General features: G+C 48.7%; 1 protein-coding gene across 2 annotated transcripts in view; it reads left to right on the top strand.

Annotated features, from left to right (window-relative positions):
• Positions 1 to 14,332, top strand: part of LLGL1 (LLGL scribble cell polarity complex component 1) — a 34,506-nt gene extending 20,174 nt beyond the window's left edge. Inside the window, exons 3-23 of one of the 2 annotated variants that reach the window (XM_073558481.1) lie at positions 1,403 to 1,484; positions 1,963 to 2,078; positions 2,814 to 2,972; positions 3,109 to 3,271; positions 3,366 to 3,501; positions 3,717 to 3,771; positions 3,941 to 4,095; positions 4,397 to 4,614; positions 4,740 to 4,807; positions 5,398 to 5,551; positions 7,139 to 7,243; positions 7,366 to 7,658; positions 8,088 to 8,241; positions 8,317 to 8,470; positions 11,150 to 11,433; positions 11,522 to 11,786; positions 11,885 to 11,999; positions 12,098 to 12,186; positions 12,289 to 12,409; positions 12,644 to 12,720; positions 13,243 to 14,332. In XM_073558481.1, the coding sequence (XP_073414582.1) occupies positions 1,403 to 1,484; positions 1,963 to 2,078; positions 2,814 to 2,972; positions 3,109 to 3,271; positions 3,366 to 3,501; positions 3,717 to 3,771; positions 3,941 to 4,095; positions 4,397 to 4,614; positions 4,740 to 4,807; positions 5,398 to 5,551; positions 7,139 to 7,243; positions 7,366 to 7,658; positions 8,088 to 8,241; positions 8,317 to 8,470; positions 11,150 to 11,433; positions 11,522 to 11,786; positions 11,885 to 11,999; positions 12,098 to 12,186; positions 12,289 to 12,409; positions 12,644 to 12,719 (2,962 nt within the window). In that variant the 3' untranslated portion in view covers position 12,720; positions 13,243 to 14,332. Of the gene's footprint in view, positions 1 to 1,402; positions 1,485 to 1,962; positions 2,094 to 2,813; positions 2,973 to 3,108; positions 3,272 to 3,365; positions 3,502 to 3,716; positions 3,772 to 3,940; positions 4,096 to 4,396; positions 4,615 to 4,739; positions 4,808 to 5,397; positions 5,552 to 7,138; positions 7,244 to 7,365; positions 7,659 to 8,087; positions 8,242 to 8,316; positions 8,471 to 11,149; positions 11,434 to 11,521; positions 11,787 to 11,884; positions 12,000 to 12,097; positions 12,187 to 12,288; positions 12,410 to 12,643; positions 12,721 to 13,242 lie in introns of both variants that reach the window. The other variant, XM_073558479.1, reaches the window with a different exon arrangement.
• The last annotated feature ends 3,859 nt before the right edge of the window (positions 14,333 to 18,191 follow it).

Below are 18,191 nucleotides of genomic sequence, written 5' to 3'. Positions count from 1 at the left end.
CTGATATCCTGTCAGACACATCTTTAATTTTTGCACCTGGAAGACAGCACATTTCTCTTGAAGTTATATCCGGTCTGCAGATAGCGGCCTCTGTTCCTCTCAACAGGGAATCCCCCATGACCACCACTCTCCGTTTCTTCTTCACAACATTTTTCTTTCTCCATCCAGGAGGACTCTGAAGGCGTACAAGGTTGCTGCTTGTTGGCAAAGTCTTATCCTGATGTATTTCTTCATCATTTTCCTGCGTGAGAGCCTGGTACTGGTTCCTGAGCAGTATGGGTGCTGACTGCCTCCTGATCCTCCTGCTTCTCTGGGTCACATGTCTCCATTCCTCTGTTTCTTCAGGTGCACTTCGAATTTCTTCTCTTTCTGTATCATGAAGAGATAATTCTGCTCTGTCCAAGAACTCTTCACCTTCCTTAATGATCTTCAACGTAGCTAACCTCTCTTCGAGATTTTGCAACTTTTCCTCCAACAGGGACACAAGCTTGCATTTGTGGCATGTGAAGTTTGGCTTTTCCACTGGTAAGTCTGTGAACATGTAGCAAGAAATGCAGCTCACCAAATGGCTCCTGGCCTCTTTCTTAAAAACGATGAAAGATGAGCCAAAATTCGTTTTTTTGTTGGAGGAGGTGCTCAAAGCTGGATGTGACAGTGTTGGGAGTCCTTGATGGGGGGATTGTGGGGACCCCTGGATCTGAGTGTACTGCTTTGGAGTGATTTCTGTGGAAAAGCTTTGGTTATCATTATACCTGTAATGAGGGGCTTCGGTTGACACTACTTTGAAGGGGGTGGGAGCTGGATGTGGCTTGCGACCCTTGTAGATAGTTTTAGTTTTCTTGCTGCGCCAGTGGTGTTGGCGTCTCTGCCCCTCTGGTCGCTCCTCGACCTCCCTCTCTCTGCAGTGGGTCTTGGCGCTGGCAGGGGTCCTTTAGTCCCTGGACTATGAATGGGTTTGTCCTCCTGATTTACTACCTGTCCCGCTCTGTGTTCACAGGCCTGTCCTCATCGCTGATTTATGAGGTTTAATCATTGGGGCGAGGTGCAGCTCTGGCTGTGGCAGATTCTGGGCAGGAAAGCGTTGGGTCCTCTGCAGTTGGAGGAGACTTGTTTGTTGCTATTTTACAGCTGGGGATTTATTATTGCGTTGATGAAAATGTTTAGTGAAAGTCAAGGACTTACAACCATGGATGGAGATCAATAGTCCTATTTAAAGGGACCATATTAAAGATGAGGCATAGTTAGATCTTCTCTTCAGAGCCCGTCTATCTGGTGCCCATCACCCGCTGCTCCTTGGATCCTCTGTGGATTATCTCTTCCGCCGCTATAAATATTCTCCAGCGCCCATCCATCCCCTCCGACCGTAGACGAGTTCATCTCCTTGACCCCTGGTGTCCTCTAGATATGGCGCACCCGGCGTGGAGTTTACCGGTCTGCACAAGGAAACCGCCACCGTGACCCAGATGCACTTCTTACCCGGACAAGTATTTATTTATTTTTATTATTATTTCCTCCTCTCTAAAAACAATCCAAAACTTGTGATTTAGGGGGTTAATAGACTCTTCTTGCTTCTGCAAGTTGCGGCTGAAGTGGACGGCCGCCTGTCGGGTCATGGCGGTTCTTGTGCGCCCGTCCTGAAAACTGGACTTGGAGGCCTGATACCTGGCAGGCGCCATTGATGCCACATTAGCAGCGTCTAATGCAGAATCGAGAGGCGTCAGAAAACCCCTATTAATGCTTCCATAGGGCATATTTCCCAGCGATGAGTCATGCGCCACCTTCTGTATTGCATTAATGTTTCTATAGCGCCAACTACTGGTTGTTTGCAGAAATGCATTTATATTTCCCCTTTTTACATGTAAAGCGCCATGGAATAAGTGGCGTTATATAAATGCATAATAATAATAATACTCGGTTATCGGCTCCGTTGGTAAAAAACCTGTCCTTTCTCTTCATCCCCAGGGTCGGCTCCTCTCGTTGCTGGACGATAACACCATCCACCTATGGGAGCTGCAGCAGAAAGATGGCTGCTCCTACCTGGAAGAAACCCGCAGCTTCCTCCTCCCGAGCCGACCAGGGTTCGACTGCGCTAAGTACTCACACCCCTACCTTCTTTCTCTTGTGCTTGTCTGTTAGGAAGAATGGTCTGCACCTGTGTACCAGAGCATGATGGGAGTTGTAGTTATACTACGGGGACTCGCCGCAGCCCACCGATGCATAATACTATGATGGGGGGGGGGAAGGTTATTGGAAGTATTTTCCCACCATGAACTGCAGAGTTTGGAAGCTGCTCTGGATGTGGATTCTTGATCGATCCTAGAAGCCATGACCCCCGAGAGGTCAGACTGGCCCCTGGTAGGGTGGATCTGGCCCCCTAAGGTGTAGCATATAGTGACAGCACAGAAGCGTAAGGAGGGGGACGGCGGTCACTTTGATGGAAGCTTTGTGGTGTCCCTTGTTCAGGACCTTGGTATTCTTTTATTAGGTGATGGACTGTCCTTCTCCGCCTCCTATTCGTGGTGTGATCTATCTATAGTTATGGCTGCTGGTGATGACGCAAGGGGGAGACTTATCAAAAGTAATGCAATTCAGTGTGTAATGGGTTTGTCCAGAGTTGGGAAACTATCATGGCTGTCCGCAGGTTGTGTGACACTATAGCTCATTGAAGCAGAGCCGCAATACCAGCTGGACCCTGTGGACGGAGGTGGCGCTGTTTCTGAATTAAAGCGGCCCTGTTTTTCTAGTCCTGACCGTCCACTCTGATTGGATGCGTTCCTGGTGAGCAGATGGTGATGGTCAGTGTCTGTGTTCAGTTCCCCTCCCAGCGTTACCCGTGTGACTGTGATCCTGGTGGCGGCCTCCTGTGACGTGGTCGCTCTGGGGACGGAAGGCGGTGGCGTCTACTTCATCCAGATCCCGACCTTCAGACTCCTGGAAGATCAGACCTTGCTACAAGACGAGATATTGCAGAGGTGAGCGCGTCCGTGCATTGGGAGGCCATCATGCTGGGCCTTGTACCTGCATCTAGGTGGGATTGACTGTAGATTTTCTCAGACCCCCTTACATGCAATGCTGCGTCTGTGACCTGTATATCCCATCCTTCTACAGCCTTCCAGAAGAATACAGATGTGGGAAGACCCTGGGTCCGGTCGAGTCTTTGCAGCAGCATCCACAGCAGCCGAGCAAGATGCTGATTGGATACAGCAGGGGACTGGTGACTGTATGGGACCGGGACTCCCGGAAGGGGGAACATCACTTCTTGGGGAACCAGGTGACTAAGAGAATCCAACCTGCCACGTTTCGCCTCTTCTGCCCGGGTTTTTTTATTTTTTACATTTTTTTTTTTTTTTTTTTTTTCCCACCAGCAACTGGAGAGTCTGTACTGCGAGAGCAATGGTTCATCCTTCATCACCTCTCACAGCGATGGGGGATACATGGTGTGGGCCGCAAGCAGCAACTCCTCCACAACGTGCCAGCCCGTCACCTCCACAATACCATATGGTGGGTTCACCCTCCCCCAGTAGGACAAATTCAAAACCAGTTTATTATCCAGTACTGGTCCGTTCCAAATGTCCACAGTCCATACGTCAGACGGCCTATATGGACACACTTTGCCAACTGGACAACATTCTCGCAAAGAAGTCATAGAAAAAAAAAGGCGGCTGAATACGCTGGGAGTAGTAGTAAGATGACAAGCGTGTTCTCTGTTCTTCTAGGTCCCTTTCCCTGCAAAGCGATTAATAAGATCCAGTGGCAGTCCAGCAGCTGCGGGTAGGTGTCTTAAGATGTGAGATACGGGGGTCACTATCGCCTCCGCTGTTATTTCCTCCCTGGGATGTGACGTCAGGGTCCCTCCTGTGCCGGGGCCACAGATGTTTACTTCTTTAATACCAGAATGTTATAGGAAATAGTTTCCTTGCTTCCTTTTCCTTGGCTGCAGGAATCACTTCATCATGTTCAGCGGCGGCATGCCTCGTGCCAGCTACGGAGACCGCCACTGCGTCACCATAATGCAAGGAAAGAACCTGGTGACCTTGGACTTCACCTCTCGCGTTATAGACTTCTTCACGGTCTCGCCAGTCAAGAGTGAGGACGGTACGATACCAATGTGGGGGAAACATTTATGGCACATCCAGGGTCTCCTCCACTCGACTATCCATAGGATTTGCCATAAATATCCGCGGAGAGGTTGGCAGACCTTCACCCATCCTCTACACTCATTGCCGTGGGATTTCCTCCCTTTTTGATAGACCAGAAATGTTTTGCTTTGGTTGTGAGTGGAGAAAACTCTGCTCCAAATTTTGTACAAAGGTCAAACTATCAGAATCCACAGCTCGGCCTAAGGATAAGGAGCATGCTATCAGCTTCTGCTCACATTTATTCTACTTGTCTCTAGGTTATGACAACCCCTCAGCCCTGGTGGTCCTGGTGGAGGAAGAGCTGGTTACAATTGACCTTCAGACCCCCGGTTGGCCCACCATCCCAGCCCCCTACCTTGCCCCGCTCCACTCGTCGGCCATCACCTGCTCCTATCACATTTCCAACGTCACACTGAAGCTTTGGGAGCGGATCATTCTCGCCGGCGAGCAGCAGAACCCGCACTTCTCATCTGTGGTGAGTGCGGTGCTTTCTCCGTGTCGTCCTCCATTTTGGAGGGAGAATGCTTTGGCTTTTCCTGCTACTTGTTTGTGGATGAATCTGTTCCCCAATATTTAATAAATGCGTCTTTTCTGTTCCAGAGCTGGCCCATAGACGGTGGGAAGAGCCTGGCCGAGGAGCCTCCCCAGAGGGGACTGCTGCTTACAGGGTACGGGGAAGATGAAGTTGGAGATTCCGAGTTTTTCGTTGCACTCAGTGTATGATGTAATTTGGTCCATGGGGAGGGGATTTTTGTGGCCCAGTTGTATTTGGATTTAAGATGCGTTAGTGAAGGGATATTAAAAAATAGTTTTTTGCTTTCTGACTCCCCACGTGCGCTCCCTTAGGATGTCTCGCTGTGTACTACAGCGGCTGGAATCCTGGGTTAGGTCTCGTAATCCGGCGTCCTGGATGGGAGGCCACCCTGTGTTATCTGGAGCTGCAGGGGAGGATCGCGGGCTTGTGTGTGGGCTCGCAGGGGCCTCAATTGTGTAGCAGCTGAGCCAGAAACTGGATGGGAACATTGGAAAGTCAGCTCCTGCGACTGGAGCAACGCCCCTGGGAGTGTAGAGTCGGGGGTCAGCACAAGTCCAGATGTGCGGGGGAGAAGTGAGTGCAGGCGGGGCACGCCGCTGACTTATCCTGCCGCCTCTTGTTATCCCGGATCTGCTTATTGGGGACCCCCTTATTTGCACCTTGCCTTGCATCCCCTCCAACATTTTCGCTTTCTACATTTTTGTATTATCCCTTGTCTTCTAGACACGAGGATGGCACCGTGCGCTTCTGGGACGCCTCCGGTGTCGCTCTGCGGCTGCTCTATAAGCTTTCCACTGCCGGGATCTTCCAGACAGACTGTGATCACAACGAGAGCTTGACCCAGAGCGGAGATGAGGACTGGCCGCCGTTCCGCAAGGTGCGAATTTAAAGGGATTTCAACCCAAATCCTTCTGACTTACTGACGTGTGGGACATTATAGAAGTCACAGCGGCTTTCCAAAAAATGCTGCTATATTGTCGCCTTGATTTGGCTTATCGGAAACTGACGGTGCGATGTGAAGATGGGTGTCACATGGAGACATTAGATCGTCCATGTTGGCACATGCTACGTTGCCATGTGACACAATTTGGTATTTTGCTTTTTTTTCATCGTAGATCTCAAAAATCCCATGTACCCGCCCTGGGATTTTGTCTCCCAGCGTGCTACCAGGCCTGTGGCTAAAACTACAACTCCCAGCATACACACATGGTCTAAGGACTGCAACTCTCAGCATGTCTTGACAGTCAGGGGTTGCAAAACGTATTACATCTTGCATTGTGCGCTGTCAGAGAATGCTGGGACTTGTGGTTTTGCAATGAATTTGCTTTATGAATACACGTAACGAACCCTCCGCTGTTTACGTGTTACATTCATGGCTGGCGGCGGTGCAGCCGGACTCTCCTGTCTCTGGATTGTGTTTGCTCTTGGCTCGGGTGTGTGCAGAGCATCTGGTGCGCAGCTCTCCCCAAGTGCCGTGTCCTGATCTCCGTTCCGTCCCGGCCGCGTGTTCTGCTCACATCTGTGATTCACTCCTCTCCTCCTTCTGCTCTCTGAGGAGGACGCGGTAATGTTTTGGATTTGTGCGCACCGCAGACTTAGTCTATCATAATCCATCTGCATCGTGACACAACGGGGGGCGCTGTAGATAATGTAACCCCTGAGAAAAATGAGGCTCTCCATCCCTCTAAGTCCAACTTTGACATAACCACTTCGAAGTTTCTTCCTTGTACTGATTTTAGTTTTTTTTTTTTTTTTTTTTTTTTCTACTTTTTGAGCCATTTTCTTCTCCACTCACACCCAAAGCTGATTCCAAGCTGCTGTCATAGGAACAGTGAGGGATTTACAAAGACCATTCCGCACCCCCACACCCCAAATGTCCTGACAATCCACCACCTGTAGCGACCGTGCCCTCTGCAGACGGAAAATACAATTGCAATTCTTTTTTGAGTTTTAGCTATAGTATATACGAGTCTGTAAGGCTAGTTTCACACTAGCGTTTGAGCGCAGCGATGGCCTGCGCACGGCCGCCGCTAAGCACCGCGCCCCGCCGGTAGCTCCGCCCACCGGCGCATGACGCTGCATGCGCCCTGCGTCCCCTATCTTTATCACAGGGGGCGCAGGCTGTGCGCAGTATGCGTTTGGCGGCGCATGCGTCCTTTTTGATGGTGCGCCGACCTGCGCCAAACGCAACCTGCTGCAGTTTGGTTGCGTCGGCGCACCGTCAAAAAGGAGCATGCGCTGCCAAACGCATACTGCGCACGGCCTGCGCCCCCTGTGATAAAGATAGGGGGCGCATGCGCTGGTGGGCGGAGCTATCGGCGGGGGCGCGGCAGGGGGCGGGGCTTAGCGGCGGCCGTGCGCAGGCCGTCGCTGCGCTCATAAACGCTAGTGTGAAACTAGCCTTACATCTCGCTCCACTGTATTTTATTTTTTTTTTTTTTTCTCCCCCCCCCCCCCCCCCCAGGTGGGCTGCTTTGACCCATACAGTGATGACCCACGGCTGGGCATCCAGAAGATTGCTCTCTGCAAGTACAGCAGCAAGCTGGTGGTGGCGGGTACCGCAGGCCAGGTAATGCCACCGTCACTAAGCGGGGAGGACTATGAGCCATCTTATAGGACCCTCTAAGGGCCGTGATCTGGTCTAGATGCAGATGGAGGGTAATTTTTGTTTGACGGCATCTTCTCTTCAAGGTTCTCGTCATGGATCTGAATGATGATAAATCCGATCACCTGGTCAGCGTGGCCACCGTCGACCTCCTACAAGACAGAGAGGGCTTCACCTGGAAGGGGCACGATAGGTTGACGCCTAGAAACGGCTCCTTGTTTTTCCCACCTGGCTTCCAGACTACCTTGTTGGTGCAGTGTATGCCGCCTGCAGCCGTCACTGCTGTCTCCTTGCATTCAGAATGGAATCTGGTGGCTTTCGGCACCAGCCATGGATTTGGGGCCTTCGACTATCACCGGAGGAGTCCTGTCCTGGCCAGGTAACCGTTCCCCCCCCCCCCCCCCCCCCTATAGAATCGGATGGTGAATGACTGATCATGGTCATTATTTTAGGCGCGACCTGGTTTACTTACAAGCTGATGACTGATGCGTAGCCGATACGGTGGTCTCGCCCTCTCACACGCAGCGGCTGCCGCCCGTCCTCCTTAATAATGCACCACACTGTCTCTGTGCCAGTGTTGGTCCTGGGAACGTAGAGATGGCTCATGTTTTGATACATTAAGTGGTTTATGGTTGAAGGTTGTTTAAACTTGAGAGCAGTTTGTTAGCGGTTGCAGTGCGGCGGTGTAATGGATCCTGCCAGGATTACTTGTTTTGTCTGTGCCAATCCCTGGAGATGAGGATGGGGGGGCTCCCGTCTGGGTATAAATGGCTCCTGGAGCGGCTAATATTGAATGATGTCTCTACAGGTGCACGTTACACCCCAATGACTCCCTGGCCATGGAGGGACCCCTGTCCCGGGTCAAGTCTCTGAAGAAGTCTCTCCGACAGTCATTCAGAAGAATCAGGAAGAGCCGAGTATCTGGGAAGAAGAGGCTGAACCCCGCCAACCCCAACAGCAGGGTATGTGACTGATGACAGCATCTGGTACATGTGACCACTCAAGACCCCGACCGACTTACCTGGTTTGCTTTTCAGCTCCAAGAAGCCAATGCACACTTAGCAGAGCAGCCGGGTCCCCATGACCTAGACATAGCGCCCGTGCAGAGAAGGATTGAGCCGCGATCTGCAGATGACTCTCTTTCTGGCGTGGTGCGCTGCTTGTATTTTGCTGACACCTTTTTGCGGGACGGTGAGCATCATTCTCAGAGATCTACTATAACACTGCCCCCTATGTACAAGAATAGAACTACTATAATACTGCTCCTATGTACAAGAATAGAACTACTATAATACTGCCCCCTATGTACAAGAATATAACTACTATAATACTGTCTCCTATGTACAAGAATAGAACTACTATAATACTGCTCCTATGTACAAGAATATAACTACTATAATACTGCCCCCTATGTACAAGAATATAACTACTATAATACTGTCTCCTATGTACAAGAATATAACTACTATAATACTGCTCCTATGTACAAGAATATAACTACTATAATACTGTCCCCTATGTACAAGAATATAACTACTATAATACTGCTCCTATGTACAAGAATATAACTACTATAATACTGCCCCCTATGTACAAGAATATAACTACTCTAATACTGTCTCCTATGTACAAGAATATAACTACTATAATACTGCCCCTATGTACAAGAATATAACTACTATAATACTGTCCCCTATGTACAAGAATATAACTACTATAATACTGTCCCCTATGTACAAGAATATAACTACTATAATACTGTCCCCTATGTACAAGAATATAACTACTATAATACTGCTCCTATGTACAAGAATATAACTACTATAATACTGTCTCCTATGTACAAGAATATAACTACTATAATACTGTCTCCTATGTACAAGAATATAACTACTATAATACTGTCTCCTATGTACAAGAATATAACTACTATAATACTGTCTCCTATGTACAAGAATATAACTACTATAATACTGTCTCCTATGTACAAGAATATAACTACTATAATACTGTCTCCTATGTACAAGAATATAACTACTATAATACTGTCTCCTATGTACAAGAATATAACTACTATAATACTGTCTCCTATGTACAAGAATATAACTACTATAATACTGCTCCTATGTACAAGAATATAACTACTATAATACTGCTTCTATGTACAAGAATACAGCTACTACAGTCATGGCAAAAAGTTTAGAGAATGACACAAATATTAATTTTTACAAATTTTACTGCTTCATTTTTTCTAATGGCAATTTGCATATACTCCAGAATGTTATAAAGAGTGATCAGCTTAACAGCAATTACTTGCAAAGTCAATATTTGCCTAGAAAATGAACTTTATCCCCCAAAACACATTTCAACATCATTGCAGCCCTGCCTTAAAAGGACCAGCTAACATCGTTTCAGTGATTGCTCCATTAACACAGGTGTGGGTGTTGATGAGGACAGGGCTGGAGATCAATCTGTCATGATTAAGTAAGAATGACACCACTGGCCACTTTAAAAAAGAGGCTGGTGCTTGGCATCATTGTTTCTCTTCTGTTAACCATGGTTATCTCTAAAGAAACACGTGCAGTCATCATTGCACTGCACAAAAATGGCTTAACAGGGAAGAGTATCGCAGCTAGAAAGATTGCACCTCAGTCAACAATCTATCGCATCATCAAGAACTTCAAGGAGAGAGGTTCCCTTGTTGCCAAAAAGGCTCCAGGGCGCCCAAGAGAGACCAGCAAGCGCCAGGACCGTCTCTTAAAAGTGTTTCAGCTGCGGGATCGGGCTACCTGCAGTGCAGAGCTTGCTCAGGAATGGCAGCAGGCAGGTGTGAGTGCATCTGCATGCACTGTGAGGCGGAGACTCTTGGAGCAAGGCCTGGTCTCAAGGAGGGCAGCAAAGAAGCCACTTCTCTCCAGGAAAAACATCATGGACAGACTGATATTCTGCAATAGGTACAGGGAGTGGACTGCTGAGGACTGGGGTAAAGTCATTTTCTCTGATGAATCCCCTTTTCGATTGTTTGGGACATCTGGAAAACGGCTTATTCGGAGAAGACCAGGTGAGTGCTACCACCAGTCTTGTCTCATGCCAACTGTCAAGCATCCTGAAACCATTCATGTGTGGGGTGGCTTCTCAGCCAAGGGAATGGGCTCTCTCTGTCTTGCCTAAAAACACAGCCATGAATAAAGAATGGTACCAGAATGTCCTCCGAGAGCAACTTCTCCCAACCGTCCAAGAGCAGTTTGGCGATCAACAATGCCTTTTTCAACATGATGGAGCACCTTGCCATAAAGCAAAGGTGATAACTAAATGGCTCGGGGAACAAAACATTATATTCCTGCAAGAATATAATTTTGCAGGAATGGACCGCTATCAGTCAGGATTTGATCCAGAAGTTGATTGAGAGCATGCCAGGGAGAATTGCTGAGGTCCTGAAGAAGAAGGGTCAACACTGCAAATATTGACTTGCTGCATTAACTCATTCTAACTGTCAATATAACCTTTTGTTACTCATAATATGATTGCAATTATATTTCTGTATGTGATAAAAACATCTGACAAACACACATAAAAAACAGAGGCCAGCAGATCATGTGAAAATATATTTTTGTCATTCTCAAAACTTTTGGCCATGACTGTATAATACTGCCTCCTATGTACAAGAATATAACTACTATAATACTGCCACTATGTACAAGAATATAGCTACTATAATACTGCTCCTATGTACAAGAACATTACTATAATACTGCCCCCTATGTACAAGAATATAACTACTATAATACTGCTCCTATGTACAAGAATATAACTACTATAATACTGCCCCCATGTACAGTTTGGTTGGTGACTCTTCATCTTCTTCTTTAGCCGTCCACCACGGCCCCACAATGTGGGCTGGCACTAACTCTGGCTCAGTTTTTGCTTACGCGCTGGAGGTCCCTTCTCGGGAGAAGTTCTCGGACCGCTCTGCAGAAGCCATACTTGGGAAAGAGATCCAACTCATGCATCGAGCGCCAGTTGTTTCCATCGCGGTTCTGGACGGGCGTGGAAACCCTCTCCCAGAGCCCTTTGAGGTTTCGCGTGACTTGGCGAAAGCTCCTGACATGCAGGGGACGCATTCTGTGCTCATCGCTTCCGAAGAACAGTTTAAGGTCAGTCTAGATCACTTAGAGAAGACGCCGGGCTTTACACAGCAGCCGCCTGGCATTGATCCTTATCTCTGCCTTTTATTTTCTCCAGGTCTTTACTTTGCCCAAAGTCAGTGCCAAAACTAAGTTCAAGCTGACGGCGCATGAAGGTTGCCGGGTGCGTAAGGTGGCTCTGTCCAGCTTCACCAGCTCTGCATCTGAGGATTACTCCGAGAACTGCCTGACGTGTCTGACCAACCTGGGCGACATCCACATCTTCAGTGTGCCCGGTCTGCGGCCACAGGTGCGCTACGACTGCATCCGCAAGGAGGACATTAGCGGGATTGCGTCCTGCGTATTCACAAAGTACGGCCAAGGTCAGACATTGCGGAGGTCTTCTGATACAGGGGAAGCGGTGGGATCGCCAGAGTATTGGCCATCATGGATTTTTATTTATTTTAATTCCCCCTCTTAGGATTTTATCTGATCTCTCCCTCCGAATTTGAGCGTTTTTCTCTCAGTGCCAAGAATATCACAGAGCCGCTGTGCTTGGTGGAATTTGATCGTCCCCACGATCCTTTGTATATCGGGTAAGGATCTGGGGGTCCCATTTGTTGACCCTGGGGGGGGGGCACAAAGTCATTATTCTTGGTCTTGGAAAGCTTATCTGCTTATTGACTTCTTCCAGTAATAAGGAAACCTTATCCCCCAAAAACACCCAAGCCAACGGCACGCACGTTCCGCGTGAGTCAGACAGCACCCCGCTCGTATCTGAAGGTGAGTGTGATCCCGGCCTGTCTTCATACCATCAATTTAGCTCCATGCAAACTTTGTACTCATATTTGTGTGGTTGAATTTTATTTTTTAAATTTTTTATAGCGAATTCCTGTGAGCACAGCATGTTATCTCCCTCGCCTCTGGACTCGCCCTTAAACAGCACAGACACCACTTTGGACACAACTGGGGACATTACAGTGGAGGATGTGAGAGACCTGCTGGGGTGAGTATCCTCAATAGTCATCGTAGGCGATCTGCAATACCCGACACCACCACGGCTACAAGAGTGGCACTGTGCTACTCCTATAGGATACACTTCTGGCCCTAGGGGTCCGACTCCCTCATGTCACTCGTTATTGGCCTGTCTCTCTGTCTGGGGGGGCTCCTTGCTCGCTACAAGCGTTTGTTCTCACCCTGTATACTCCTGAGGCTTAACGCTGCAACGTTTCTCTTTTAGATCCAATGAGGAGTCAGAGAAAAACATGAAGAATTCGACTGATGAGACGCGGCCCCCAGAGATCCTGATCAAGTGAGGTCGGTGCCAGTAGTTCTTGCCCCTTGGTGCCCACATGTCATAATGTGATGGGCTCGGTTATAGTTTGTGCAGGAACCATGTGCGCCGCCTCCCTGCCGACATCCCTGCTCCTCTTGATTATCTTGTGTGTGTCAGACCAGCTAATCAATAATCTGGGGCTCCGCGGCGGGGAGGAGGCGCCGTTCAGGGCTCCGCGGCGGGGAGAAGGTGCCGTTCAGGGCTCCGCGGCGGGGAGAAGGTGCGCCGTTCAGGGCTCCGCGGCGGGGAGAAGGTGCGCCGTTCAGGGCTCCGCGGCGGGGAGAAGGTGCGCCGTTCAGGGCTCCGCGGCGGGGAGAAGGTGCGCCGTTCAGGGCTCCGCGGCGGGGAGAAGGCGCGCCGTTCAGGGCTCCGGCGGGGAGAAGGCGCCGTTCAGGGCTCCATAGCAGACGTGGAATTGCCTGAGTATAAGAAATGGATTTGTAGGTTTTTAAAAAAAAAAAAAACGAAAAAAAACCTGTTCATCCCCCATCTTTCTTTTCCAGGGTCTTTCCAACCTGGTTTACATCCGTCTTCACGGCTGCTTCTCCATTGGACCTTTTTTCTCAAAGCCTCATCCTGATGACACCAGCTCCCCCGCCTCCTGCACTGGTGAGCCCCCAATATCCGGCTCCATCAAGTTGCCTTTTTGCATCGGTGGATGATCACCGCCTTGTGCCTCATTCCATACGTCCAAATATTTTCTTCATGATTCCAGAATTGTTTGGGACGGGTCCCCCTCCCCCACACCTGTCTCTTGAGCCACGGACCACTAAAGACTATATGATGTTTTAGTATTACAGCAGCCTGGAATCCATTTTTTTTCTTCATTGCTGATAATTGCCGTCATGTGACACGCCAGAGGGGTTTTTTTTTTTTTTTTTTTTTTTTTTATGGACTTGCTCTATATCGCAGTCCGCATCTTGCACAAAATAAGCAAAAAAAGTTGTGTAAAGTTCAGAAACGTCCCCCTCTCCTAACCCAGCAATAACCCCGCTCGCTCGATATCGAGGCATGGCCACGGCGCCCACTATTCCCCGGTCATCCCTGCTTGGCGGCAAATGTGAATGTGATCTCCGGGCCGAGGACTGCTTGTTTGTACACAACTGTGAGTTATGGACCCCTGCAGCATTCGAGGGGTTAATCAACTACCCCAACAACCCCCCCCCCCCCCCCGTTTGTGACCATTAGATCTATTTTTGTACGCAGTTTTTTGCCTTCCATTTCCGAGGATAATTTTTGGTACCGCTTTTCTGTGAAGCTACTAGGATTTGTAACACGGGGCAGATCGAGAGATTGGGGGAGGGTGTAAGCGCTGGTAACGTCTGGCTCTGGAAGGAACTACTAGTCCCAGCGTGGCACTGGACGGCAGCATGGAGCCACAGGTTATCTTGCCGCGAGTAGGAGGATCGCTAACCTTTGTCTTTGACAAGATTCTTTTGAAGAATTTATCCAATTTACATGGATTTTATTTTTCTGTTTAGGATGTAATCTTATTTTATTGCATATTATTTTTTTTTTTTTTTTTGTTTAGCTTTTTTGTTTAGATATAAAATGTTTTTTATTAAAATAAAGAATAGTTAGTCTCTCTGTGAAGTGAAGCATGTAAGTGGGAGCAGGACAATCCCAGTCGTGTATCGGCTATTGTGGGGGGGGTGTACACAAATCGTAAGACCGCGGCAAACATGCTGTGGGGACAATAAGTTGTCAACCAACTCTCTATCAACTGCTCAAAATCCTGAGCTTTGTAAACCTTGAATAATAGAATTTTTGGCTACACAGCCGCCACTAGGGGGAGCTCACTCGCTGCATGTAGATGGTGCTTGATACACAGCCTCCACTAGGGGGAGCTCACTTGCTGCCTGTAGCTGGTGCTTGATATACAGCCGCCACTAAGGGGAGCTTAATCGCATGTAGATGGTGCTTATCTACAGTCGCCGCTAGGGGGCGCTCAATCGCTGCATGTAGATGGTGCTTGATATACAGCCGCCACTAGGGGGAGCTCACTTGCTGTCTGTAGATGGTGCTTGATATACAGTCGCCGCTAGGGGGCGCTCAATCGCTGCATGTAGATGGTGCTTGATATACAGCCGCCACTAGGGGGAGCTCACTTGCTGTCTGTAGATGGTGCTTGATCTACAGTCGCCGCTAGGGGGAGCTCACTTGCTGCCTATAGCTGGTGCTTGACATACAGTCGCCACTAGGGGGAGCTCTCTTGCTGCCTGTAGCTGGTGCTTGATATACAGCCGCCACTAAGGGGAGCTTACTCGCATGTAGATGGTGCTTGATCTACAGTCGCCGCTAGGGGGAGCTCACTTGCTGCCTATAGCTGGTGCTTGACATACAGTCGCCACTAGGGGGAGCTCTCTTGCTGCCTGTAGCTGGTGCTTGATATACAGCTGCCACTAAGGGGAGCTTACTCGTATGTAGATGGTGCTTGATCTACAGTTGCCGCTAGTGAGACGCTCACTCGCTGCATGTAGATGGTGCTTGATATACAGCTGCCACTAGGGGAGCTCACTCGCTGCATGTAGATCTTACAATTTGTGTATAAATCGGCGTCTGCGTGTAGATTGCTCCCCCTAGTGGCAGCTGTGTATAAATTTTACCATCTTTTGTGAAGTGGTTTTTATGCATTCAGCTCTAGGGGGAGCTCACTGCACACATATGCTGTTTGGGAGCTCGCTACACGTAGATCTCGTATGTCAAATTCTGACCCGCAGAGTACATTTGGCCCGCAGTACCAGGCGGATCGCCCTCCCTGCATCGCACTTTATATTGGCGTCAAAGATGCCCATACAGTTGAATGCAATGATGGTAGGTGACGCTCCCTCTCGCATCATTCTGCCTCTGACGTCTCGGAGCAGAGAGCGTGTTGTCATTCCAATGCACCCACTATACAGAGATGTGCAGAAGCTTCTAAAGAGACTGGAGAAGCGGGGGAACGGGCATTGGTGTTTATAAAAAAAAAAAAAAAAAAAAATGTGGGGGCCACTAGACTATAAGGAAGGCAAGGCCGGGCCCCGGTTTTCTATAGGGAGGACTTTATGTGGCCGTTGTACTGTATGGAAGGCTGTGTGGGGACATCAGCTGGAGACTCATGCTGTGGTAGGGTCATCATACCATGTGTGGAGGGTGCCATACTGTCTGGGGACACTTCTTGTTTGCATAACACTTCCTGTGTTCAAAGGTTTTTATTCTTTGTTAATCCAATTTTAAATTAGGCCATATGCTGCTTACAGCTCACAGTATGTAGATTTTATATAAAGCTGGCCCCTAGAGGGGAGCTTGATGCATGTAGATGCTGATTTATATGCTGCCGCCACTAGGGGGAACTTGATACTTGTAGATGCTGATCTATAGCCAGCTGCCACTAGAGGGAGCTCTCAGCATCTACACTGCTCAAAAAAATAAAGGGAACACTTAAACAACAGAATCTAACTCCAAGTAAATCAAACTTCTGTGAAATCAAACCGTCCACTTTGGAAGCAACACTGATTGACAATCAATTTCACATGCTGTTGTGCAAATGGAATAGACAACAGATGGAAATTATTGGCAATTATCAAGACACCCTCAATCAGGGCTCATACTCACTTGCAAGAGACTCACATGATTCTTGTGCGTGTCTCTCGCATGAAAACCTGGCATTGCCGTCGGCACTGGGACCGGAGCGTGCTGCTACATGTATTTCTATGCAGCCGCACGCTCCGGTCCGAGTGTCGGTGGCAGTGCCAGGTTTTCATGCGAGAGACACGCACAAGAATCATGCGAGTCTCTTGCAAGTGAGTATGAGCCCTAAAGGAGTGGTTCTGCAGGTGGGGACCACAGACCACATCTCAGTACCAATGCTTTCTGCCTGATGTTTTGGTCACTTTTGAATGTTGGTTGTGCTTTCACACCAGTGGTAGCATGAGACGGACTCTACAACCCACACAAGTGGCTCAGGTAGTGCAGCTCATCCAGGATGGCACATCAATGTGTGGCAAGAAGGTTTGCTGTGTCTGTCAGCGTAGTGTTGAGAGGCTGGAGGTGCTACCAGGAGACAGGCCAGTACACCAGGAGACATGGAGAGGGCCGTAGGAGGGCAACAACCCAGCAGCAGGACCGCTATCTCAGCCTTTGTGCGAGGAACAGGAGCAGCACTGCCAGAGCCCTGCAAAATGACCTTCAGTAGGCCACAAATGTGCATGTGTCTGCACAAACGGTTAGAAACAGACTCCATGAGGATGGTCTGAGGGCCTGACGTCCACAGATGGGGGTTGTGCTCACAGCCGAACACCGTGCAGGATGCTTGGCATTTGCCACAGAACACCAGGATTGGCAAATTCGCCATTGGTGCTCTATGCTCAGGTTCACACTGAGCTCATGTGTCAGATGTGACAGAGTCTGGAGACGCCGTGAGAGTCATCTGCTGCCGGCAACATCCTTCAGCATGACCGGTTTGGTGGTGGATCAGTAATGGTGTGGGGTGGCATTTCTTTGGCGGGCTGCACTGCCCTCCATGTGCTCACCAGGCTTCCATTAGGTACCAAGATGAGATCCTCAGACCCCTTGTGAGACCACATGCTGGTGCGCTTGGCCCTGGTTTCCTCCTAATGCTGGACAATGCCAGACCTCACGAAGCTGGAGTGTGTCAGCAGTTCCTGCAAGATGACGGCATTGTAGCTGTGGACTGGCCCGCCCGTTCCCCAGACCTGAATCCAATTGAGCATATCAGGGACATCATGTCTCGCTCCATCCACCAATGTCACGTTGCACCACAGATTGTCCAGGAGTTGGCGGATGCTTTAGTCCAGGTCTGGGAAGAGATCCCTCAGGAGACCGACCATCTGCCGCCTCATCAGGAGCATGCCCAGGCATTTTACAGTAGGGAGGTCATACAGGCACATGGAGGCCACACACACTACTGAGCATCTTTTCCTTGTCATGAGGCATTTCCACTGAAGTTGGATCAGCCTGCAATTTGATTTTCCACTTTGATTTTGAGTATCATTCCAAATCCAGTCCTGGGATTTTCATTTTGATTTACATTGATAATTATGCTTTATTGTTCTGAACACATTCCACTATGCAATGAATAAAAATTTGCAACTGGAATATTTCATTGATAGATATCTAGGATGTGGTATTTTAGTGTTCCATTTATTTTTTTTGAGCAGCACAGATTTATATACATCCACCACTAGGGCGAGCTTGATGCACACAATTTATATACAGCCGCCACTAGGGGGAGTTCGCTCCATATACAGTAGATGCCGATTTATATTCAGTCGCCATTAGGGGGAGCTTGATTCATGTAGATGCAAATATGTCAGGGGTGGGCAATTTTCCACGAGGGGCCACATGAGACCCTTCTGACTGTTGTGAAGGGCCCAACCAACAGGCCATAATTAATTCTGCTCAATATAAATTATATTATTGATTATATTTATCACTTAATATTGAGCAGAAT

Source organism: Dendrobates tinctorius, unplaced genomic scaffold, assembly GCF_039654945.1.
Source record: "Dendrobates tinctorius isolate UK_male_01 unplaced genomic scaffold, ASM3965494v1 ptg000257l, whole genome shotgun sequence".
NCBI classification, from domain to species: domain Eukaryota; kingdom Metazoa; phylum Chordata; class Amphibia; order Anura; family Dendrobatidae; genus Dendrobates; species Dendrobates tinctorius.
This window is presented reverse-complemented; position numbering and strand designations above follow the sequence as displayed.